General features: G+C 45.6%; 1 protein-coding gene across 2 annotated transcripts in view; it reads left to right on the top strand.

Moving 5' to 3' along the window:
- The first annotated feature begins 5114 nt into the window (after window positions 1-5114).
- Window positions 5115-25938, top strand: part of LOC142786475 (MIF4G domain-containing protein B-like) — a 37703-nt gene continuing 16879 nt past the window's right edge. Inside the window, exons 1-4 of one of the 2 annotated variants that reach the window (XM_075884178.1) lie at window positions 5115-5401; window positions 5500-5596; window positions 10797-10969; window positions 14824-15016. In XM_075884178.1, the coding sequence (XP_075740293.1) occupies window positions 5384-5401; window positions 5500-5596; window positions 10797-10969; window positions 14824-15016 (481 nt within the window). In that variant the 5' untranslated portion in view covers window positions 5115-5383. The remainder of the gene's footprint in view (window positions 5402-5499; window positions 5597-10796; window positions 10970-14823; window positions 15017-25938) is intronic. The other variant, XM_075884179.1, reaches the window with a different exon arrangement.

Below are 25938 nucleotides of genomic sequence, written 5' to 3'. Positions count from 1 at the left end.
TCTTCCTCCGTGGCACAACACGACCGAGACGAAAGGCGGGAAACGTTGATCACGTGACTTTAACTCTGCCGCGACGCCCGCGCCAAACGGCGCCCGGTTGTTGAAGCGCTTGAAGTGGCTGTGCGCTGCCGCAAACGCGCGTTTTGCGCAAGAGGAGGATATGGTTCGGGGCAGAGCGTGTACTGCCGCGCGGTGACGGCGTTATCTCTGCGACAACCTTTGTACCTTCACAGCGTCATGCCGTAAGCTTGGTAGGTGTCTATAGAGAGTTTTAGTACTACGTACGCTGCGTACGTGGCGGCGTTGCGTACGTAAGGATGCCACGTTCTGCGTAGTGCGCTTGCGCAGACCGCAACGCACACGTATCGTAATACGTACGCAGCCGCTACGTACGCACGCATGAGATGCGTGCGTGCGTACGTATGAGGTGATCGCGCCGCTCTCGAACAAGTTCGCAACAGCGCGAGACTTCGTTTTGCAAAATGGCGGCATCGAAGGCAAGCACCGACCTACCATAACCGACCTGCTCTGTGGCTTAAAATATTGCCATAATCTGGCTATAACACTTGGATTGGCTCACATTGGCTGTCAAGAACACGTGCTTCTATTTTGATCTACCAGATGGCGCAGCACGCTTCACGCTCGTTACGTACGCGGGTACTACGGCGTACTAAAAGCCGATTAGTGGCAAACGACGCCACGTAACGCAAGGCGCTTGCGTGATGCGTACGTAGCACCATTCCGCAGTACTAAAACTCTCTTATATTAGGTCGCGCTATACGGCAACCGCTCCCTTCGTCGACAACTGCTTCAAGTACTCATTTTTTCGCAGGGTATCAAATGCATAGAATCAACTGTCCAACAATGTGGTGTTGCAGCCATCTCTGAGTTTATTCATCTCCCATATTGTGCAACTAGCTTACTTTACTTTTCGTTGTGTTGATAAATGTATTTAAGGTGTTGCTTCAATTTTATATATATTTGCATAGATTTGGTACCACACGTAGCTCGTTTTTTATTGTTTTGTTCGCCCTACTATTTGTATCAAATATTTGTATTCTATCCTACGAAAATTCCTTAATGTGGTTGCAGTGTTTTTAAATAAATAAATAAGTAAATAATCATCACTTGAGCTTACTCAACACTTCCAGGAACAAGTGGGACGAAAAAAGAGTGCACATCTCACAATTTTTGAAACAGTGTTTAATTGCAATTACGTGTTTTGAAATACTAAAGACCGGCAAACGTCAGTGCAGTACGCGCTTCCTATTTTGCTACTTGCCGTACGCGAGAAGGTGAGGCGCGAATTCCAGCGACAGAACTGCAGTTAACAGAATGCCAGGCGTTTGCGTTGTTTATCACATTGAACTTATTTTATTGTCACGGGTCTTTGAGATTGATTTCGCATAGCAATGCGTGCATCTGTCGCCAACACACTGCAGATCGTTTCTCATTCTTCATATACGCATCCAACTGTTTAAATTTTACTATTTATTTATTTTCATTGATTCTATTATTTTTGCTGTACAAGATCGGTAGTCGAACTGCCTTTTTTTAAAGCGTAGTGACGTTATATTCGCCCAACATCGAAGCTGGCCGCGACGGCGAGACTGAATTTCGTCTCGATAGAGAAGCTTGCGTAATGCGCAATGTCAGTGTGCGTGGCAGAACCCCAGATGGACTAAATTTACGAAGCCGTTCACTAAGGCGTGAATCATAGTCATACTGTGGTCCCATGGACAGCCTTCCTGATTCTGACGAAACTTATACGCACAGGTTTTTGGCTCAGGGCAATGATTTGGAAGTTAGTTTTGCAAAAAAATTATTGTTGATCGAAATAAAATGTATACAAAGTGTGCCCACATAAACAAACAGCAATAAATACTTTATTCCAAGTTCTCAAATTCTGAACTTGGAGAGTGCGTGATCAAATAGGATACAGTTCTTAATCACGATAATTATTCCCATGAAAGAAAAAGGGAAAATCTGTATTTATTTTGCTTTCTTTTGCTTTAAACGAGATAACCAGTTAAATACAATAAACTTTCAAAAGTACTATATTCATAAGATATAAGCCCGTACAACAAGCTTTTAACCGTTAATAAATGAGTAACATGAGCGAGAGCAAGATGTTCATTCAACTTTGAAGTTCAGCTTAGCGGCAGCGCAAAGTAGGTTGGTTGTAGGTGTTCTCTTGGCATAGCATTCTTACGGTGTAATGAAACCACTTTCACAGAGTTGTAATGAACACTTACTCTATCTCTGGGAGTATTGTGATTTTCGTTTGAGTATTCCTTGTGTACGAATATTTGCACGTGTCTACTTCGCTGCAAATAATACACGCAGACAGTCTGGCAGGACGACAGCTAAATATTATTTACTTCGCTGCTCTCGAGCGTGACATATTAAGTTAAATTGGTTGTATTGTGTCGCGCTCCGTATGCGCATCGTCTGCGTTCTACCCGCGATCCAAACTGTGCGATTAGGGAGGATATCAACTGGGTCTTTATACGGAACATGACGGCGACGGCGACGCTGGTGGCAAGAACACGTCAAGCGTGGCCATATATTTGTTATATCAACGAAAGTAGTCTGTAACGGTCTTTGGTTGGAAAATACCTTAACAGTGCAATCAACCTAACCACATTTAAAAATTACCCACTAGAACCAATATCTCCGTGTTTGAATATACAGCATATGTCCATTGCCCTTTACGGCTGTTTACGACGTGTTTTCATAAAATGACAGTTGTCCGTGAGTATTACACCAGTATATGCCGTGCGTTTAAAGGACAGTTTTTACAGTTAGGCTCAGCACTTCTCTTTTAATTCGCTCGTTGGAGCGTCAAGCAATTTGCGAATGGCACAGATAACGATACTGAGCATAGCAGCACTTTTCACTAAACCTTGCTCATTGATTTATATGTGTGGTTTAACGTCCCAAAACCTTGATATGATTGTGAGAGATGCCGTAGTGGAGGGCTCCGAAAAGTTTCGACCACCTGGGATTCTTTATTGTGCATCCAAATCTCAGCACAAGGGCCTACAGCATTTCCGCCTCCTTCAAAAATGGAGCTGCCGCAGCCGGGATTTAATCCGGCGACTTGCGAGTCAGCAGCCAAGTGCCTTAGCCATTAAACCACCGTGACGGGATAATCTAGCTCATGAAGTGAATTCAAATACATGTATATCGGCAGGAATAAAACCTAGCAACGTGAGCGGTGACTCGGTTTCTTCACCGAAGAAACAATATTCTCGCAGGCTTGCTGCGAGCATTCCATACAGTTTCCATTCATGTGAAGCAATTCACAAAAACAGTAAGCGAAATGAAGAACACAAAAAAGAAGTCTTCAACGAACAGCACAATGGCAGAAATGTTAGGTTAAGGCTTCAATGACACATGCGATGATCACTTAACGAAGTATTGATGGCGTTCGTGTTTAGCAGCAGCCAAGGTGAGAAGCAGCAGAAACAAGCGAAGACCACGACGCACGCCAGGCACGCTATCGCACATCTTTTATGGCATCTCCCTGCTGCTGCCCGTACTTCTTCATTGCCCTAAATGCTCATGAACACAGAGCGTGACATTGTTACCGTAGCGCACCGTGTCGTCGACCCCGTGTGCACTTCTCTCGCGTCCGATTCATGCCTGATCCCAGCCCGACGTTATCGCACCGTACAATCGCAGACAACAGAGACGAATTCACGCCTCTATCACAGTCGCAAAAACACGTAGACGTATACTGCTTCAGAAAAGGTACTGTAGTAAATAACTAGTACACGTGTTTCGTTGAAGCAGTAAGTGATGTGTTGCCATCTTGAAGCCTGGGGGAAGCTGCGTAGCCCCACCACTTCTGGCTAGAGTGACCACTTTAAATTTTCATGTTGCTCTATGACTCAACTACCCACCGTCATCGACAAACCCTCTATAAGTAAGTGACAAAGGCGCTACGGTGAACGCGATGGGCACAAAATAACTACATTTCTCAGAGAAGTGCAAATGAGCCCAACAAATAAAATATCAAGCGGCTGTAAAATTCTGGAAGCTACTTAGCGAAAAAAGAAGCCCGAATTCACTGATTACAAGTGTAACTTAACTCTATAGTACGAAGCCACGTTGCCGACCACGTTATGCAGCTGCTTAAAGTAAGACGGAATCCTTAGTTTCCTCATCAATGGTGAAGAGTGACCGTAGAAGGCGTCAACACGACCGATGCAAGAAATATTTAATCGAGTGCTGACGGGACCTCATCTTGACGTCATGTGGTCCTTTGACCAGCGTGACATCGAAAGCCATCAAAATGTGTGACCACACAAGATGGCTTTCTGGTTTGGTCAGAGGTAAGCCGGTCCCAAAGGCACTTTAAAGCGTCATCAATTGCAGAAACGTTCCAGTGAGTCTGATGCCGGAGGCAGTGCTGAATGTGTTGTCGTCTCCAGGAGGCGGGTGAGGAAGGGTAACTACAAGTCAACCCTGCCGAAACAAATAGTTTTAAAAGAGTATGGATTTTGAAAGAATTTCGAAAGGAATTTGGATTTTCCTTTCAAGCTGTGGACTGTACAGCAAGCGCGCGATGCGGCTGAGACCTGATGATCCAGACGCGGGTGTCACTCACACGACCTCGTCAAGGTTTTCTCAATCAAGCAATCAATCAATTCATCAATCAATCATTCAATACAGTCACCTTCTTCTAGTGCAGAAGTGGCCGCTCGCTTTTAGATCGTAAAATGAAATTCGACCAAATTCAACGCTAAGTGCCCGAAAGTTGTTTTTTCATATTTCACGTTTTCTACACTTTTCACGTCGGCTGCACGCCAGGTCGCGGCACCGGATTATTCGTTTGAAGGGGTGCATAATGCGTTTCTGCGGCGAAGTGCCGCGTTTTCTATCTACTTCGCTTCGGTGTTCTAAGATGCGGCGCTCATCGTAACAGGGACGGCCTTACGCCTCCGGCTGTGTGAAAAGTGACTGGACAAATGTACTATTTTATTGAGCGGCTCACCTACTCAAAGAGCGTCGCCGAAGATAAGCGCGATTTCGCGTGCGATAGTTTTCCAACTGATGAACACGTGATATCTTCGACATCATGGCTGTTATCAAAACGCCCATGTCCCTCGAATCCAGAAACGTAAGCCGCCGGAGACAACGGACCGGAAGTTCCCTGTGGCTGGCAAGTAGCATCAAAGTCCAGTTGGATCGCCGTGGCGCAGCCGCGTAATACAAGAAAGCTTTCCGTTTTTGTTCCTTTGTCTTTTAAGAACATCGCGAAGTAACGCCGAAAGGTCAACGTCTGTTACCGTTCTTCTGCTGTTCTGCCCGACACGAAGCGGCCTTCTTTCGACCATCGGCAGCATTGTGCACATAGGACTGAACCTACCATTGAATGTCGAGGAATCCGCAGGTGAGCAGGGCACAGATTGCCTTTTTCCACTCTATAAGAATGATGGAAACATTGAATGATTTGTGCATATAACGTGACAGCGGGAGGGCTGTTTTCAGAACAGTGGACCCGAGGAGTACTGTGCTGAAGGGTTAACACGATTGACTGAGAAGAAAAAATTCAGGCAGCTCCGCTTGGTGAACACTGATGAAACTGGTAAGCTAGTGCCTTAGTCTTCGTCAATTATATTAGCTGGTTCAATGAAATGGGATGCCGATGAAGTGAGGATGAATGACGCGTGAGGAGTGCGTGGGGCAGTTGCGGGAGTACTGGTGAATTGGCAGAGTAGCGAATAGTGGGCGTAGTGGCACGTTTCTGATGTGGGATTTACCTAAGCTTGGTGGCAAATACCTTTCCATGAACTGCGATGGCCCCCAGACATGAAAAGCTCAACTAAGAATACCTTCCCTGTTGAAAGGCAGAGCCTGCCTTTCCCCTTCTAGTCGCTTTAGGTGAATGCGTAATAGCCCTTTGCGAAGTTCGTAGCGCCATCGCTCAGGCTCCTTGCGAAGCAGAACATTGTCGGGCAGCGGATAATACCGGAGTTCGCTTACCTAAGGTGTTATTGCACCATGAGACGGGCTATGTCAGACACCCGACGTTGTCCGCTGTGGTGTCCGCGCGCCGCAGGTATTAAATCTTCGCTCTCCTTCTCGAATAGCAACAGCTGTGGCGTGCGCGCTTGACCTCTCTCTCAGAAAATGGAGCACGTGGTGCAAGAGAGCGTAGGAGAGCGTAAGTGCAAAGCTTCGCCACTCCTAATCTCACCGTTCGCTCTCTCCTTCCTGCGCCCCACTCTAACGTCCACTCACGCCTCACTCTCGACCATTCGCTGGCTGGGCGCCTCTCAAGACCATCGGGAGATGTGTGCTCGACACGCCGCTTTGAAACGACTACGCCGAGCCGAGAACGCTCGCTCTTCACCCTGGACCGCTCGCTTGTTGGGCGCCTCTCAAGGCGATGGCTGAACTCGGTGAAGGCGAATGTCTGACGGTAACGGTACCCTTTCTCGGCGCAACAAATGTCTTCGCATATCCTTATGATTCCCCTTGGGGAGGTGGGGGCATTTTGCTTAACTTCCTTGAGCCCATCCGTTCCTTGTTATAGACGGCTGGACAACGCTTGTTGTGGTAAAGTCCTGGCCTTAAACATGCGCCTAAATTAAATAACAAAGACTTCAAAATAAGGACTCGTGCTCCTCGCGAAAAAACAGCCTAGTCGTCTGTCAAAGTCGGCAGCAATCTGAGACTGGATGCATACTCTGAGAAAAACGTTTATTTAGGAAAACTGCGCCACAATAATTGCCGAGACGGATGATGTGTGCCTTGGCACTCCCCACACTTTGAGTTCATCGACAGTTGTTCTTACAGTGGCGTGGTTTTGTTTGGACGTGTTGAAGCCCACTCTAAGGATTCATCCCGTATAAAACTAGTATTTCACTGGCGAACGTGTGAATATTCTTGTCGGGAACTGGTTCACTGCATTATTTTTTCATAACAGCGCCGCATCGAGTGTAATACTCCTGTCACACGTGGCAACTTAAGTGCACTTTGAGCGAGTGTATTTACGCTCACGAAGTGTCATTTTGGCGGTTCGCTGCTACACGAGTAAGTGAATTGTACTTTGGAAGGGATCCTTGTAGCAATTGTTGGGTTTTTAGCGCAATATATATTTGTTAAATTTGCGCCCGTGTCTCATTGTCGGACCAAGCTGTCTTCGTGGAAGTCGCACAGTTGGCACACGCCATCGTAAACGACTAGAGAACGACTCGCCTACACATGTGAAAGTGCCTGGAAGTAAACAACGTGACGGATGCGGCCATTGCACAGCATGTGCGCCGCATCCCCGTTGCGGACGAGGCTGCAAACTGCCCGAGGATGAGAGCAGCGAGAATGTTTGTTCATTTATGGCTTGTTATAGTACATAGCGAAATCCTTTATAACGAAAACAATAGTTTAAAAATAGTAAGAGCGCTGCTCTATACAACAGCGTATTTCTGTGCAAGTCGCTGGTACCAATGGCAAAGCTGCACACTTGATCGCAGCGAGGTGAGGTTGGCGAACGCACTTTCCGGCAGGTGTACTTTGTAGCGAGTGATACTAAACTTGCTCGTGTGACAGCGCGCAAACGACACCTTCGGCTAAGTGTACTCGCTCGAAGTGCACTTAAGTTCACGCGTGACAGGGGTATAGGGCCCTTTATGCTCTCCCATAGTACAGTGTATAGTACTCTAAATCGTTACCCAAAACATACTCGTAGCTCCCCGGCTGAGATTGCTGAGTCGCCGTGTGATGAATGTTGCCAATCACCTCTGTTAGGCGCGATGGACACAGTCCGCCCACGCCTTTTGCACTGTGCACTACGCGAGTTAACATTTATCTAAGATTAAGTTCTAGTATGCTAGCTGTGTTTTCGAGAGCCATGAACAAAAGAAAAAGGGGGGAATTGCGCGTCACAGCCCTGCCGCGGTGGCCTAGTGGCTAAAGTACTGGGCTGCTGACCCGCAGGCAGCGGGATCGAATGTCGGCTGCAATACCAACAGAGGCGGAAATGCTGTAGGCCCATGTGCTCAGTCTTGAGCACACGTTAAAGAATCCCAGGTGGTCGAAATTTCTGGAGCCCTCCACTACGGTGTCTCTAATACTCATATGGTGGTTTTCGGACGTTAAACCCCACATATCAATAAATCAATCGGCGGGATTGAATGACGGCTGCATTTTCCGTGGAGGCAAAAATGCTGTAGACCAGTGTGCTCAGATTTGGGTGCATGTTAAAGAACCCAAGTTGTCGAAATTTCCAGACCCCTCCACTATGACGTCCCTCATGATCATATGGTGGTATTAGGACGTTAAACCCCACATATAAATTTATTAATGAATTGCGGGTCACCATGACAACGTTTGGATACTCGTGTTATCAGTCGAAAAGTGTTTGCTAGCGTAGGCGTGAGCACAGTGGTCCATAAAGGGTGTGGGGTGGGGTCCCTCTAGTTTTACGAAGTAGAAACAAATAAAGTCCCTGGATATTCTTAGGAAAGTACCGCCATTATTTTAACCAAGCCGCCGTGCACCGTTCTCTCGGGCCGCCATGAGCATCACGTGCGTTATCTGCGTGGCATAGCATTCTTGATAGTAAAGTGACGCTAGCCGGGTGATAGGGCCAGCGCCCACACGGTGGCCAGTCGGGAGAGGATATAAAGAAGGTATGGACACTTGGTAGAGGAGGGTTGGGCACTTTAGAGAGGATATGGACGAGAGTATCGGTACTTCCTCTATATTAAAGATTTTAGCAACAACTGCACGAACGCGCCCAGACTCTCGAGGGGTGCATGGAGCAGTGCTAGCATAGGATACGCTCCGTTCGCTCCCGTGCATCTAGCGAGCACTTGAAAACATAGCTCACTGTTTCCTAGTACCAATTTATTAGTAGTTAGCATTTGAGGCCTGAGATGCCAAGATGATATTACAATACAGGAACACTTCTGAAGTGTTCTCAACACTTCTGAGTGTACTTCTGAAGCAGTTTTCCTTCGCAACTGTCTTGCCGGGCATTATGTTTTCGTTCTTTTTATCTTTTGGAATTCATCATAACATGAAGTAGATGCGATATTAGGTTGAGCCAATCGTATGTATTATCGTTAGAAAAAAATAATAATGTTAAGTTGGGTCTAACCTCCCATAACCACGATATAATTGTGAGATATGTCGTAATGGAGGGCACCGGAAATTTCGACCGTTTCGTGTTCTTTAACGTGCACGTTATGCGCACAGTATACGGGCCTTTGGCATTTCGCGTCCACTGAAATGGGACCTCCATAGCCGGAATCGAACCCGCAACCAAAACTGAACTGTTACACTTTCCGCATCAACAAACCATCGAGAAATGCATGATGCAACTACGATATTTGCGAGAATGGTACCCTGGTTTCATGAATTCAACGTGGTTACTAATGTTGAAGTAGTACTTTAAAAACGAGAAAAATAACCACCAGTAGCGTCAGCATCGACCCCATCTATGAAAGAATCCAGTAGTTGATAACGTCTCCTCATGACGTCATCGTGATATTACAGGTCGCCATAGATTGTGACGCCATCATGAGGCCATACGAGGACGTCATCACGTGACATCGTCGCTTGGTCAAACGAGGCGAATCTCGGAGGCAATGCAAAACCGCGTAGAGTGCTTAAAGCTTTCGGGCGGCGGTGTGTATATCGGTGCACTAGACTACGAAGTTCAGCTTCCGTATTCGAGTTAATTTGGGCAAATTCAAGTTTAACTACCACTACAGAGAACTTAACGCAACACTCACAGTCTAAAGCACACTTTTTGCCAAAACAAAGGCATGCCGGGTTTTTTTTTCTTCGATTTAGAACAGTGTACCTGAGTTCGTTTACGAGGCAGACAGTTCTGATGAATTCCTTGAGTAGCATTTGTCGTATTTATATTGAATAATTGACGTGGTGTAATACTAGTTTTGCGGGTGTTGTAAACTGATAGAGCTGTTTTTTATTCCTTTTTTAAAATTCATACTAGCGACACTGTCGTATTGCATGTGGTGCCGGCGTTATCAATTATTTCTGCACTGTTCTTCTTTTTGTATAACTCCCCTTCTCCAATCCTTTCGCTGTAACTCTACAACACTACAGGGTATTCAGGCCTACAGTGTTGCGAAATAAACAAGTAAATGCATCAGGATCATAATACTACTTAGAGCTGATCTCTTAGGCATCCGTTCGTGTGCTTAGTAGCGTACAGGTTGGGCGGCTTCGGCGTAACTGATAGAGCGAACACAGACGAAGGAGAGAGAACGCAGAGGCTGTCGACATCCCGAGCCACTGGCCTCCAACGTTGCCTTCTTCCTCTGACACGCGTGCTGGCCCCTCCGATGGGCGCACGTATGCAGGGCTGGCGCGTGCCCTACGGCTGGCCTTGCTTGTCGTAACGCGCTGTCGGCGTTTCACTCTATTCGCGACGCCCGCAATGCACCAAGTGCTGTGCAAATCATTTCAGCAATGGTAGTTTCTGTGACAATATGTAATGAATTTCAAAATTTCATAACTCTGCCTATAGCCAAAACTTCATATACGGCTGGCGTTTCCCCACCATGAGGCTGCACTCACTGTTCACATTAAGAAGTATCGTGTTCGTCGGCGATTTTAGTTTTGTTCCATGATGAAAATATGAATGAGCATTTAGACACAAGACCCACGAAAGATGAGACACAGCACCATGTGTACACCTTCCCGCCTTCGTGCTTTGTCTAAACGCTGTTTTATATATTTATCAATAAAAGTCACCAACTCACCCAATCTTGTCTGTTTCTGTTGAAGTAATAATCCTATGTTGTTTTTCGCAGACATGGCCGACATTATCGCGTCTAGAGAGGAAAGCGCCGATGAAGAAATACCGTCGTCGGCCACTGGGGGTGCGGATGGCGCTTGTGGCGTAAAGGCGTCGGTCACTTCGTGCGAGACTGCGACTGAGTCTGGAACGAAGAAGTCCTCGGTTGTCACGGTGGTGTATTCGAACGTGAGTAATCCTCCACGCGTTGTCGAGTGTCTGTGGGTGGCTGTGGTGTTTAAAGGTACTTTAGCTAGGCTCGCATCAACTTTTCCAGGACATGGACTTGGTTTAGTGAATGGTGGTCGCGGTGATGACATCACCGTACGCTTCACCCGCCGTTCACTCAACCAAGTGCTAGCTGCTGTATAGCATTTTTCTATCTTTGTAGAAGTCATAACCATTTATCTGTGCCTGACATCAGCGTTAAAAACTCTGCAAAACATAACAATTGGCAGATTTCAGGTACAGTGGGAATCAATGATATGCGAAGCACACAGGAGAAATTTCGATATGTCACTTTAAAATCAGCACAACGATACGAGGTGGAGGTAAATGATGCCGTACATGATTTCGGTGTCATGAGTCTCATGTTTGGATGTGTTGTTTACCTTGGTCATCTATTCACGTCACTTGATACCAAATTTAGTATATGTGGAGCTATCGAAACGGCCACGAGCACGCTATGAGCGTGGCTTGTTGTCATGTTCTTACATGACACGCGTGTCAGGATTATCATGTTTGCACCAGTCATATATTTCGTCATCCATTGACGTCACCTAACCCCAAATTCGGTATATGTGCAGTTTGCAAAACGGCCGCGAGTGCATCATGAAAGGCCAAATATACTCTAACGTATTGTTGACGCGCGCGCACGCTGGGCACAGCTACGCTACGTTAGCAAAACGCGAGCACTCTATCTATAGTCTAATAAAAGGTATATTTATCCGAAACTCACCCTGCGATGTTTTTTTGCATAAATTGAATGAAATCTTGCACAAGAAAATGTGTAGCACATATTGTTTTTGGCTGTATTTATTCAAGGATATTTGTTTTAGTTTTTGTCATGGTTTGCGGGAAGCCGCAAACCGTACGACTCGTCGAACTTGATAGTGACTGCAGCGAAGCAATCACGTACATTCATATAAAAAAAAGAGAGATAATTGGGCATACATTCATTGCGCCGCGTCTTAAAATAAACGAAAGCCTAATGCACAGTCCCATTTTTTAGCCACCAGTTGAGAAAACTAGAACAATCAAGTGGTGAGGAAAACTTTACGAAGAGAAAACGAGCAAGTAGCATGCGAATCTTCCAGCTCACTCAGAATTTCCCTCCTCGATTGCATAAACGAACGCATCGCTTTCCACTAGGGTATGAATCAGGGTGGCAGTTTTCCTCTCGTGAAACCTTTGACGCATCAATCATAGCGCGAAACACAGGGGTGGATTGTTCGCCAACTGCGTAATGTAATGCCGCGAAAGCAACACCCAGGCTGATTGTAATGTGTACCTTTCGGTTGTATTCATTGAAGACACAGCCCCGAGGTAGAAAGCATATTGCGCAGCCGATTCGCAGAATGTCATGAACCTACTAGCTTAAGAGTCTGTACCATTCAGGTATTTGTATCCAAATGTATGAGGTAAAAATGCAGCGAACAACAATGATGCGATTTAGCAGCCTTCGCTATGCAATATTGGTGAGTCATGTATGAGCAAGGCGTATATTCCTCGCGAATCTCGGTAAAGTTAACAAAACGATCTGACTCCTTCATGATACCACGGCATGTGCGTTCGGCTCCTAGCGAGAAAGCCGCGGAGAGCCTGTCGATGTCGGAGGATTTCATTCTGCCCTTACCGGCTGCCCAGGCCTCCACCAAAAGCATACCAGAAGGGGAGAGGCCGGCACTGGAAAGTTGAAAAGGCTGATTACGTTTTGGGAGGCGTCACTGATCCCTGTGAGAGAGATATTATCCTCTATGCGGTCATGACTTTTAAAATTGTGGTTTATACAATAATGCAATCGAAGAAGTTTCTCTGGTAATTTGGTGGGAGATTTGCCGGGAGTATTAATATTTATTTATAGGAGTACTGATAGGAATTCTAAATATTTTCAGGTTGCTGTTTTTTAATTGAAACGCGGGTGTAAGGAACACTATAAAAAGAATGTCATGGTGCTTGGAAATGCAGCGAATGCATTTCAGGAGCGAAGCTCCTTACGCCATGGGTTCTACGTCCCATTCTTGTGATATAGTAGCCACCTCTCGTTTAGTCCTTGGAAGGTCCGCTGGAAGGTGGTACTTCTATATGATGAATGTGTGATGAAAAGACACAACATGATGGTAGTTGGAGTGTTCACTAGGTGGACAGAGGGACCGACAGACGCACGTAAGCACGCACGCACGGACGCTTCACCCCACTCATCATTCGCTCCGTGGATATGCTGGGATTGTTTTTATACCAAGACCCTTAAACAGAAATTTTGGTTTGAAATCAAGAATGTGACTTCACAGTAATATTTCCATAGAGGTCTGATATCACGGGGATACTGCAACTCACGATGTACAGGTGTAAGCAGTCTGTTTGCTGTCAAGTACACGTGGTTTAAGTAAACAATGATGAGTGAATTGTCGTCCAGAGGCTCTTACATTGAATTCTGCTATCTAGGTGGCAGGCAGGACGCGAATTTCGCAGAACCAGTGAACTGCGTTGACTTGTCCTGATAATGCACTATGTGGTGGCGTTGGCTCACAGACGCTAGGCGACTAGCCTTGAAATCAAAGTAAAATGTTTTGTGACCGTCCTCTAACACTTGCCGTTTCAATAAAAGTTGTTTCTCTCTCTGTGAGCGTTTTGTGGCTTCGGTGTGTGGAGAACGTTGATGGTACTGCACACCATGGAAATGAAAGATGTCCCTTTTAGGGTGCTTCAAAATCACGTCAGTGCCCCTTTAAGGACAATGAAGTGTTTCAATCAGTATACGTTTTCAGGCGAACTAATATTTGCCTTTTTTTGTTTGGGTGGATGAATGGGGGAACATAGCGCCTCCTTTATGTAAACGCACGAAATGCTTACTTTTATAGGGCACATATCAAAACTACGGAACTAATACTTCTTTTATCTCTCTCTGAGTGTGTGAGGGGGCAGGAGGGGAAAGAAGTGGAAATGAAAGAGATTGTTTTTCTTTGACAGCTAATAAATATGAGAACTAACACAAAAACGCCAAGCAAAGTATGACGGATCTCATCAGTAGTGATCGTAATGTAAGCGTAAAGAAAGATGGACTGAGAGATAAATTTGCCCTGGCGGGGATCGAACTTGTGACCATTGATTAACACCCGTTGGAAGCTTGCAAGTACGCCTCCGAAAGGCAATTTTGGAATGCAAGCATAATAGTTCATCAACGCCTGAGTTCACGGACTTCGAGAGCGAAGGATATTGACAAGCAATGCTTAGCAGAGACTGACACTGTAATATAGACATCACTAGGGACAGTCAATCACTATAGCGTTCGTTCCTCTTCACTAAAGCATGCACAACGAAAATTTAAGTACCTCTACATGATATCATCTTTTAATTTATGAGCGTGATTGCATGTGTTGAATTTCTTATCAAAAACGGTCCTGGATGATGACTATCGTTGCTGATTTTAGAATGTGAATGATAATTAAAAACAGTTCTGAACGTTGTTAAAAACTCAAGCTTAAATTGTATGATCATGTATGGTGACTTGTAATCGCACACTATTTCAATCCGGAGACGCCACATCCAGACGAGGGAAGGAAGGATGACGATCGCGTCCACAACTAAATACCCAAATACACCCGTTTATGCACTTGGAAATGTGTTTGAATGTGAAGTCACCAGCCATCGAGGTTGGGACGTATGTTTGAAGTTCGCGCTCATTGGGACACCTTTTTGTGCCTCCTCTTTGGAGGAGGCAGGGTCTCAGAGTGCCTAAGTTATACCAAACAATCTGAGCTACGTGAACTTAAAGCCCTGATAAATAAACAAAACGTCTTGCTCGTGTACGCTCCTTCATGCAGCGTGCATCAAAGAAGTCCAAGTCCAGAAGGAAGACAAGTCTGTCGCGGCCACAACGGAGAAAGCGGGGGACCAGCGGCAACGTCGAGAATGGAGACGCCACTCCCTCGACTCAAGCGACGTCAAAGAAGCAAGAACGGCGTGATGACGCATCCACAAAGAAGCGCATCAGCGTAGTTCACAGAGCTCTATCAGGTACGACTTCTATGGTCTTCGAAATAAACACTGATCTTAAACTTTCACGAGCTCTACATTCACAGTTATCCTACTTACAGAGGTGAAGAACGTTTGTCTGTCTGTCTGTCTGTCTGTCTGTCTGTCTGTCTGTCTGTCTGTCTGTCTGTCTGTCTGTCTGTCTGTCTGTCTGTCTGTCTGTCTGTCTGTCTGTCTGTCTGTCTAACAAAGCTATAGGGCCTAATTACCATGACCACTATGAAAGATTTACCACTGAACTGGAAGAATTCTATACTTCTTTCAAGCAAGGTTATTGCGACTGCTCAGCCGAGCAAACTGGAGGCTGTTTTCGGATAAAATGCAAGAATGAACTGACAAGTATGTTTCAACGGTAACTAATCAAAGCAAGATGTTAGTGTCATGGTTCTCTAACTCAAGAAAGGAAAAATTGTTTAGAAAAGAGGCAAGAAATGATCAACCCACGTGGCAAGCATATCAAAGTGCAGTAAAAAAGCTTTGAGAAACTTGAGAAACCATTCGCGCTGCTAAAGGAAACTTTTACGAGATAACACTAACAAGTATGCTGAAAAGTAACCCCAAGCAATTTTGAAAGACTATCGACCCATCTCCCCAATCAGGATAACACTATGTGACGACAAGAACGATGAACTAACCGATAGTGACACTGCTCTCACACTGAACAACATTTTCTTCAGTGCTCACAACAGGAGCAGATATGAATCCCCCTCTCTCCTCACATCCAGTAACTTCAGAACCGATGCCTGCCCCCAATTTTAATCCCACTCAGCGCAATTCTTCACATAGTTAAAATTATAAAACTATCGTATGCCACCAGACCGGACAAAATAAACTCAAAACGCTGAAAAATATTAAATTTCCTGTCAGTGCCATTTTTGCCTTGCGTTTCACTCAATCCTTGTCATTCACCTGTGTTCCCACTAAATGGAAACAAGGAAAGATTGTTCCAACCTATAAACGCGGTAACAGATCATAACCTTTGAACTATCGCCCCGTCTCAATTACTTCCGTTCCATCAAAAATTTTGGAACTTGTAATTTTTACGAATATCATAAACCCCCTTGAGCGCAATAACTTCATTTCTGTCGCACAGCACGGGTTTTGTAAAGGGCTATCGTGCGAAATACAACTTGCCACCTTCACCCATGATTTACACGTTAATCTCGACAGCAATATCCAAACAGATGTAATTTTTCTCGATTTCAAAAAAGCGTTCGACAAGGTGCCCCATCGCCGTCTAATGTACAAACTATCACAGCTAAATCTAGATTCATTTGCATTCAACTGGATAGAAAACTTCTTCGGAACAAGAAAGCCATTTGTCGTATAGTAAATGCCGCATAATCCAACACAACCACTGTTCTTTCCGGCGTGCCACAAGGTATACTTGGCCCGCTGCTGTTTCTTCTTTATATCAATGATCTGCCTTCCGACATTACTAACAACATACGTCTCTTTGCAGATGATTGTGTGCTGTATGCCAAAATTACTTGTAACCAAGACCAACTTACGTTGCAATCTGGTTTAACTACTATTGAAAACTACTGTAAAAGTTGGCAAATGTCAATAAATCTTTCCAAGTTGAAATAATGTCCTTTTCATGACGCGCGAGCTTAATAACTTTTATTGACACTCTATCAGGGTCGTTTTTACAATCCGCGAAGTCTTATAAGTACTTAGGTGTTCTTATCGCGAATGATCTCTCCTGGACCATCCACATAAACAAATTGATCGCCTGCGCTACCAGATCTCTTGGGTATCTGCAGCGTACAATAGAACTTGCTCCTCTTCACTTAAAACTACTGGACTTTAAAACCCTCATCAGCCCAAAATTAGAGCACGCAGCCGCGATTTGAGATACGCATCAGAGGTACCTAACTGATAGCGTTGAAGCAATTCAAAACCGCGCGGTTAGATTCACTTTCTCAGGCTACTCATCATTTACTAGTAGCACATACCTGAAATCACGCCTGGCACTTCTTCCCCTTAGCCACCGCCCGAAGCTTTCGAGACTGCCATCATTTTACCGGTTTTATCATTCTTTATCACCCAATACTTACATCGTGCCGAAACTGCATGTATCAAGCCGTAGCAATATTGAATTACAAGTAACATACCCTCGCCCCCGTACTAACTCATCTGTGCAGCCATATTTTATACGCACTACAAAGGAACAGAACCATCTTCCAGATTACGTAGTCTAATTAAGAAACCTTGACCAGTTCAAGTCGCTCACAGCGCCCGGGATTGTGTGATATATTGGTGCCGTTTTTTTCTTTGATGCGCTTCGCATTTATGATCGCTATTTCCAGCTCATGTGTCCGCCGAATTTTACAGTTTGTACAAGTTGTTGACCCAACGTGTGTGTATGTCTTTTGTAATCATGGAGCTCATGTCACCTTTGTATGCTCGTACCAAGTGTATCTTTTGTACCACCCCTCATGCAATGCTTCCACTGCGGAGGCCCTTGCGGTATTAAAATAAATAAATAAATGGACGTGATGGGAAACGTGCATAGAGAAGGTGACTTGGTGTAATGTTTTAATTGAGCCGAACGTTTCAAAATGTCGCTAAATATACGTAAAACAGACGCATAGACGTATGTCAAACAGTGCGTATGTTTTATTTAACCAATTATTTCGTGTTTCGTAACAATGCCAACAGGAACATAGATAGCTCTGGCTAGTGCTACCTAAACATACTTTACGGGAAGGTGCTTAAGCATATAGGTGACATAAACATGACGTGACCCCTTTATTATAGGAGTACATATGCCATCATCATCATCATCATATTAAGCCTAACTACGCGCAAAGCAGGGCAAAGGCCTCTTCCAAGATCCGCCAATCAATTCGTTGTTGTGCTTTGTGCTCCTACGTACGTTCTACCGGCGAACTTTTCTAATCTCATCGGCCCACCTAGCTTTGTCTCCCCTTTGTGCTTTTGCCCTCTCTGAAAATTCAGCCAGTGGTTGTTACCCTTATTGGTCAGCGGTTATCCTGCCCACGTGCTACATGCCCGGCCCATGATCATTTCTTTTTGATTTCAACTGTGATGTCCTTAACCCTGGTTTATTCCCTGATCCATTCTGTTCTGTTCATTTCTCCTAAGGTTACATCTATTATGTTCCTTTCCATCGCTAACTGTGTCGTCCTCAATATAAGATGAACGCTCTTTGTAAGACTACAGGCTTCTGCTCCGTAGGTAAGTACTCGCACGACGCAGCTGTTTTATACCTTCCTTTTGAGGGTTGGTGGCAAATTACAATAATGATTTGCGAATACCTAATGGATGTGATTCACTCCATTTTTATTCTTCTAGTTGTTATTTCACTCTCATAGTTCAGCTCCGTGGCTATTACCTGTTATAAATGGACATATTGCTTCACGATTTCCGGCGCATCTTCGCCAATCGCAAAGTGCGGTTTTCTGCCGAGACTGTTGCACATTACTTTATTTTGTGCATATTGGTTTTTTAGACCTTCTTATTTGTTTTCTGTGTCCAGCTCCATAATCATGAGCTGTAATCCATCCCCTAAATTCATTAAGGCAATGTCATGGGCAAATCACAGGTTACTAAGATACTCTTTAATAACTCTTACCCCTAACTCTTTCCATTCTAGGGCCCTGAAAACCTCCTATAAACACGCGGTGAATAGCATTGAATAGATCATGTCTTCATGGCTTTTACCATTCTTTATTTTTGGAATTCTGTCGTTGTTTTATGGAGACCTATGGTGGCTGCGGATCCACTGTAGATATTTTGGGGCGAAGCTTTTTATAACGGCACTTGTTCATCCCTCGTAGCCGTTGTAGTGTGTAACAACTATAACCATTTGACCTCCAAGGTAGTGCCGGTGAAAGATTTCTTCTGCAAGTTGTTGAACAACGAATAATAGTGCTCAATGTACATGCCGATGGCTGCTTATGAGGAATGAGAGACAGGAGTATTTGGATTTTAGTTAACGCGCACGCTGCAATCCCCCTTAGCTGCCATTGGCATGTACATTGAGCACTATCTAACAAGAAAGGGTTGCTACGTTATACTCGCTGGGTGTAAGCTCCTTAGTTTTAGAAAGGTTTTCGAGCGTTGAGCGGCAGTGTCATGAATACAACGAACTTGTATATACTATGAACACGAGGTGGTTAAAGGTGGGAAATCGACCCGAAGCGCAAGCCGTAAGAAAGTGTGCGTGTGCCACCTCTCGTTTAGTCCTTGGAATGTCCGCTGGATGGCGGTGCTTCTATGCGGGGAATATATGATGAAAAGATGCGAGATGGTGGTAGTTGGAGTGTTGAATAGATGGACGAACGGACACACAGACAGGTGCATGGATGGACCCCGCAGGGGCGCCTGCGCAAGTAGGCGTTTGGTGTGTCGCGACACCACGGATCCGAGCTAACGGGGGAGTTTCGGCTCCCTCCCACGCCTAGCCGTGCGTGGCTTTGCCGTGTCCGGGGAAAAGGGGATCCGGGGGGTTGAGCCAATGCTTGGCGATTGGACCTTTAAGGCCCCCCGGAAGAGGCAACACACCCCTTTGGCCCCGGCTTCACGTAGACGGCACCCCTGGGCTGACCCACCCAGAGGAAATCGGTAGTCGCCTTTTCCTATTTCTCTCTCTCTCTACATCTTAGTCTTTTTTCGTCTTTAAATCTATCCTGTCTTCTTCTCTCTTCCATTTACTTCCGATTTTTCCTGGCGGCAAGGGTTAACCTTGTGTATCTGCTCTGTCTTGGGCGCAATATATTTGGTTATAGCGGCTGTGTACAGCTGACGTTGACATGCCTCATATAAATTTAGGACTTGTCACGTCCCCGTGTTGGGCTCCATGCTGAGCGGCTGGCATGGCTGCCGAACTCATATTTAGTTTCTGGCTTTCTCTTCTCTCCCTTCATTGCACGATCGTCCTCTCTCGAAGACAGGGCGCACCGAAGACTTTTGCAATTATTTCAGCAAACCGAAAGAAACCTTTCCCCGCTACCATGTAATCCATTGTGAAACCGCGGAAAAGAACGCCAGAACTATTTCGCCTTTCGTTGTTTCCAAATGCCTCACCACTACACTTGGAACAGGTTACCAGGCTACAAGAATGGCCATTGGGGATCTCCTCCTCGAGGTAAAAAGTCAGAGCCAGTATGAAAACCTCTCGAAACTAGGATCGTTTGGAAACATTCCTATCTCAATTACACCACACCGCTCACTCAACACTTCCCGAGGCGTTGTATCTGATCAAGACTTGCTTGACCTGACTGAAGGTGAGCTCTTTGAGGGCCGCAAGGACCAGCAGGTGACACAAGTACAAAGAATCAAAATTAGGCGTGATAAGAAGGAAATCCCAACAAAACACATAATTGTGACATTTTGCACCAGTACCCTGCCTGAACATCTCGAAACAGGATACTTGAAGTTGAATGCGAGACCCTACATTCCCAACCCATGGCATTGCATCAAATTCCAGCGTTTTGGTCACGGCTCTCAGAGTTTCCGCGGCCAACTCACCTGCGGAAAGTGTGTCACCAAAGGACACGCTACGGACGAGTGTAAGGTGGAGGATGGGGCCCACTGCGCAAACTGCGATGGTGCCCATCCCGCATACTCCCGAACCTGTCCAACATGGAAAAGGGAAAAAGAAATTGTTACAATCAAAATACACAAAACATTACTTTCCGAGAAGCCCGTCAACAAGTATCTGGTCTTTTCACAAACAAACCATCGTTCGCCGATGTAGTGCAACAGGGGGCAGCACTACAACAGCCTGCAGCAACTCCCCATGCCAGGCACAGTGTGCCCAGGCGGTCGCCAATGCCCCCACCCACGGCGGGAACAGCCAAGGCTGCCCTGCCACTCGTCCCCACGGCGACAACCACGGCCGCTGCAAGCTCTTGCAGCGGCCAGGGTATCCCAGCACCAGAGGAGGTGCCTTCGACCTCTAGCCCAAGAGGACCGAAGGTTTCACCCCCCGAGGTGAAGGAGACCCCAGGGTCGGCCGATATGAAGGCCTCGTCTCACTAGGCGAGGTCCCAAGCCCAAAAAATCAGCTCGCAAATGCGGGCACGCAGTGCCTCTGAGGAGGCAATGGACTCGACGGTACCCCTGGTGCAGAAAGATCGGCGTAGCTCCTTGGAGCGCGCCAAAAGAAATAAAAAGCCAATAACGGGGCCCGGCGATGGCCCTGCTCTTTGAGTCTTAACGCTTAGCTTAAGAAGCAGACACACCCATTTTTCCTTACACACAGCACTACGTTACCTCCAATATGGCAACACAAATAATACATTGGAACGTCAGAGGACTCCTTAGAAACCTCGATGATGTTCAAGAGCTCTTTTGCAAACATTCGCCGAAAGTGCTGTGTGTACAGGAAACTCATTTAAAGTCTAAAAACGTGAATTTTTTGCGTCGGTATGCTCTCTTCCGAAAGGACAGAGATGATGCTGCGGCATCATCCGGCGGTGTAGCCATTATTGTTAATCAAAAAGTAGCATGCACACATTTACCACTGCAAACAACACTAGAGGCAGTGGCTGTTCGAGCTGTTCTTTTCAACAAGCTCGTCACCATCTGCTCTCTGTAAATACCTCCACACTACCGTCTTGGAAAACTAGAATTCGAGTCCTTAATAGACCAACTACCCGAACCTTATCTGGTCCTTGGTGACCTGAATGCTCATAGCAGTCTATGGGGTGATTCTCGCTGCGATGCACGAGGCCGTCTCATTGAACAGTTCCTTTTTTACTCCGGCGCCTGTCTGTTGAATAGGAAAGAGGCAACATATTATAACCTTGCCTACAAAACCTACTCTTCCATAGATCTCAGCATCGCATCTCGTTCACTGGTACCATTACTTCAATGGAAAGTTCTAAACAATCCCTACGGAAGTGACCATTTTCCTGTTGTTTTGAGTACAAAAACATCATACGAATGTCCTCTACGAGTTCCCAAATGGCTTATACACAAAGCCGACTGGGAACAGTTTCATAACAATGCTCAGTTATGTTGGACTGACATATGTGGACTAAGCATAGATGAAGCTGTGCAGTACTTCACAGCCCTCCTTATGAATGCAGCAGCCAAATGCATCCCACAAACATCTGGACAGCCCGGCAAGCGACACGTCCCATGGTGGAACACAGAGCGTCGTAATGCGCGAAAGGAACAGAACAGGGCATGGAGGTTGCTGCACAACTTGCCGACAGCGGAAAACCTTGAGAGCTTTAAGAAAATAAAGTCTCAAGGCAGGAGAACGCGTCAGCAGGCCAGAAGAGAAAGCTGGCAGAAGTTTTTGTCAGGGATCAATTCATACACACAGGAGGCTAAAGTCTGGAACATGGTCGGTAGGATAGCAGGAAAACAAGTGCACATACTTCCACTCGTAAACACTCAGGGTGATACCTTGGAAGATCAGGCAAACTTCCTCGGTGCATACTTTGAACGGATATCCAGCTCGTCCCACTATACCGACATTTTGCAAAAATACAGAACAAGAGTAGAAAAGCAGAAACTCGAACACAAATCCACTGGATACGAGGCGTATAACCAAGATTTCAGTCTTGCTTAGCTCCGAACATCTCTAAACTCCTGCAGTACTTTTGCCCCAGGTTCTGACCGTGTGGTGTATGAAATTTTAAAAAACCTACCAGCCGAAACACGAAAAACGTTACTTTGTTTATACAATGCTATCTGGTTTTCTGACACTATCCCTACCTCCTGGAAAGAGGCTATTATTATTCCCATTTCCAAAGAGGGCAAGGACCCTTCTTTAGCTTCAAACTATAGACCTATTACACTTACAAGCTGCTTGTGCAAAGTCTTCGAAAAAATGATAAACTGCCGACTTCTACATATCCTTGAAACAAACAATTCGCTTGACCTATTTCAGTGCGGGTTTCGAGAAAGTAGATCTACCACAGACCACCTCGTTCGTATCGAGGCACAGATCAGAGACGCCTTCGTCCATAAACAATATTTTCTCTCTGTGTTCCTCGATATCGAAAAGGCTTATGATACAACATGGCGTTTTGGAATTCTAAGAGACCTGTCCCACCTTGGCGTGCGCAAGAATGTTTCAAATAATTGAAAGTTACCTGTCAAACCGGACATTCCGTGTCCGAGTGGGCACGGTTCTTTCCCAAATATTTGTCCAGGAAACAGGCGTGCCACAAGGTGGTGTACTTAGCTGCACACTTTTTCTCATCAAAATGAATTCCTTGCACTTGTCCATCCCCCGCAATATGTTTTGTTGTACATATGTCGACGGCGTCCAGCTTGGCTTCAAGTCATGCAACTTGGCAATGTGTGAGCGGCAGGTTCAGCTGGGTTTAAACAAGGTCTCCAAATGGGCAGATGAAAACGGATTTCAACTTAACCCACAAAAAAGCACGTGTGTCTTGTTCTCTCGAAAGAGAGGCATGCACTGGGAACCTGACATTTGACTGAACGGGCAACGTCTGTCCGTCAAAGCCGAGCATATATTCTTAGGCTTAATCTTGGACAACAAGTTGACCTTGGTACCACACATAAAGTATATAAAAACAAAATGTATAAAAATCATGAATGTTATAAAGTGTTGTCACGTACTACTTGGGGTAGTGACAGGCAATGCCTCGTGAATCTGTATCGAAGCCTCATTCGCACCCGCTTAGATTATGGGGCCGTTGTTTATCAGTCTGCAACTCAAAGTGCTGTGAAGATGCTGGACCCCGTGCACCATTTGGGCATCCGCCTTTCTACGGGTGCTTTTCGCACCAGCCCCATAGAAAGCCTTTATGTTGTGTCAAATGAGTGGTCGCTTCATCTGCAGAGAACTTACATATCCTTTGTTTATTTTCTTAAGGTGAAAGCGGATAAGAAGCACCCCTCATACTCTACTCTTAATGATTTGTCGAGCTCAATTCTGTTTCAAAACAGGCCTTCGATGAGGCAGCCCTTCTCAGTTCGCCTGAAAAGCCTAGCTGAGGAAACTGGAGTCTCACTTGAACACAGCTTAATGGCTCCTGTAGCATATCCGCCACCGTGGCAATGGCAGACTATAGACTGTGATGTGTCCTTTCTAGAAGTTACAAAACATGCGCCTATTGCCCATATTCGAACATACTTTCTGGAACTTCAACACAAATACACACGTCTTGAGTTCTTTAAAGATGCCTCCAAGTCCAACTCCTCTGTGTCCTACGCTGCTGTCGGCTCATCCTTTTCGGATGCTGGCCCTCTACATCCAGGCACAAGTATCTTCACAGCAGAAGCTTACGCGATACTTGTGGCAGCTAAACACATCAAACAATTACAAATACAAAAAGCAGTAATTTACAGACTTCCTCAGTGTGGTAACGGCTCTGCACAGTCTTAAAAAACAAAAAACCCGGTCCTTGTCTCACTTTACTCCACTTTGTGCACACTCTACACACTCAAACAACATGTTGTAGTGTGCTGGGTGCCAGGGCACCGTGAGATCGAAGGCAACGTGAGGGCGGATCAGCTCGCTGCATCCGTCCACAAAAGCACTGCCTCTACACCCATATTAATCCCCGCCCTTGATCTTAAGCCCTCTCTCAAACGAAACCTCTGGAACTACTGGCAGAGCAAGTGGGATACACACACACAAAACAAACTACACATTATTAAGCCACACCTTGGTCATTGGCTGCCAGCATCAAAATCACGTCTAACAGAGCTAACACTAACAAGACTCGGGATAGGACACACATACACGACACACACACATTTTTGAAGACAACACTTTCCATTACCCTACCGACAACATATACCTTTACACCCTGCATTGTTCGTCGGTAGGGAACCGCTTTTTAGTTATAAATCATTGCTAGCGTTTTTAAAAGAAATTCATAGTTTTCATATCATATTCCCGGGCATTCCGTAGCACGACCTCTCCTGAGAGGTTTTCGCTGCGGTGGCTACACAAGAAAGCACTTGCCTCACGGCCCTTGGATGCAAGGGTATGAACGAGTGAGGCGCTTGTGCTAATGCCATACATATCCACCATCGTCTTTTATTATCCCCAACTTTGTTTATCTATTCGCACCACACACACCTTTCACGGCATGGTCATGATTTTATTACCTGTATGTTTTTACCCGCCTTACCGCGAGGAATTTTATGACCCTTAGCCGCTAATCACAATCATTGTCCACATCTCTTGTCCCATGAACTGGCGCTCTTTGGCCATCAAATGGCCCTTGCGCCAAAAAACACCATATATCATCAGATGCCTGGATGAACGCATGAACGGAAGCAGGGGCGGATGCATCGACGAACGCAGGGACGTACGCACGAACAGACGCACGCACTGAGGGGTGGATCGACGCATGGACGGACGGAAGCAAGAACGAATGGACGGACGAATGCTTCGCCCCACTCTCCATCATTCACTCCGTGGATATGCTGCCAATTTCTGTTCAGTATTCCGGGACCAGGATTCCTTAGCAATCCACTTGAATTGACTTCAAGGCGCAATCCATCTCCTTCTCTATCTTCTAGTTCGATGCAATGAACCTCATCGTCCTCCTCCCCTTTCCCCAAAACCTTTCTGTGACTAACGCGGTGTTGTACTGCTTCCAGCGTGGGCCCACCTATCAGCAGAAGAACCATGTCATGTCTTTGATGTGAATTGACAGTTGAGTCGTAATAACGTCATCATGTCGTCATTGGTCAGCAAAATTTTTGATCGTCACTAATCTGTGAATTCACGTGAAGTGATACAAAAATTTTGGCTATCAGTGACATCATAATGACGTCATATGGGGACGTCCTCCCACGGTTTTTTTCTATCACTCGTGTTGACATTACTAAATTCTCGCCTTTAATGAGGTGCATGTGGCTTTTAGCTCAATAATTGAGAACGTTGATTGTTTCCTTAAGTATTATATATTCAATAAAGTTTTACATTGAGC

Source organism: Rhipicephalus microplus, unplaced genomic scaffold, assembly GCF_043290135.1.
Source record: "Rhipicephalus microplus isolate Deutch F79 unplaced genomic scaffold, USDA_Rmic scaffold_24, whole genome shotgun sequence".
Taxonomy (NCBI): domain Eukaryota; kingdom Metazoa; phylum Arthropoda; class Arachnida; order Ixodida; family Ixodidae; genus Rhipicephalus; species Rhipicephalus microplus.
This window is presented reverse-complemented; position numbering and strand designations above follow the sequence as displayed.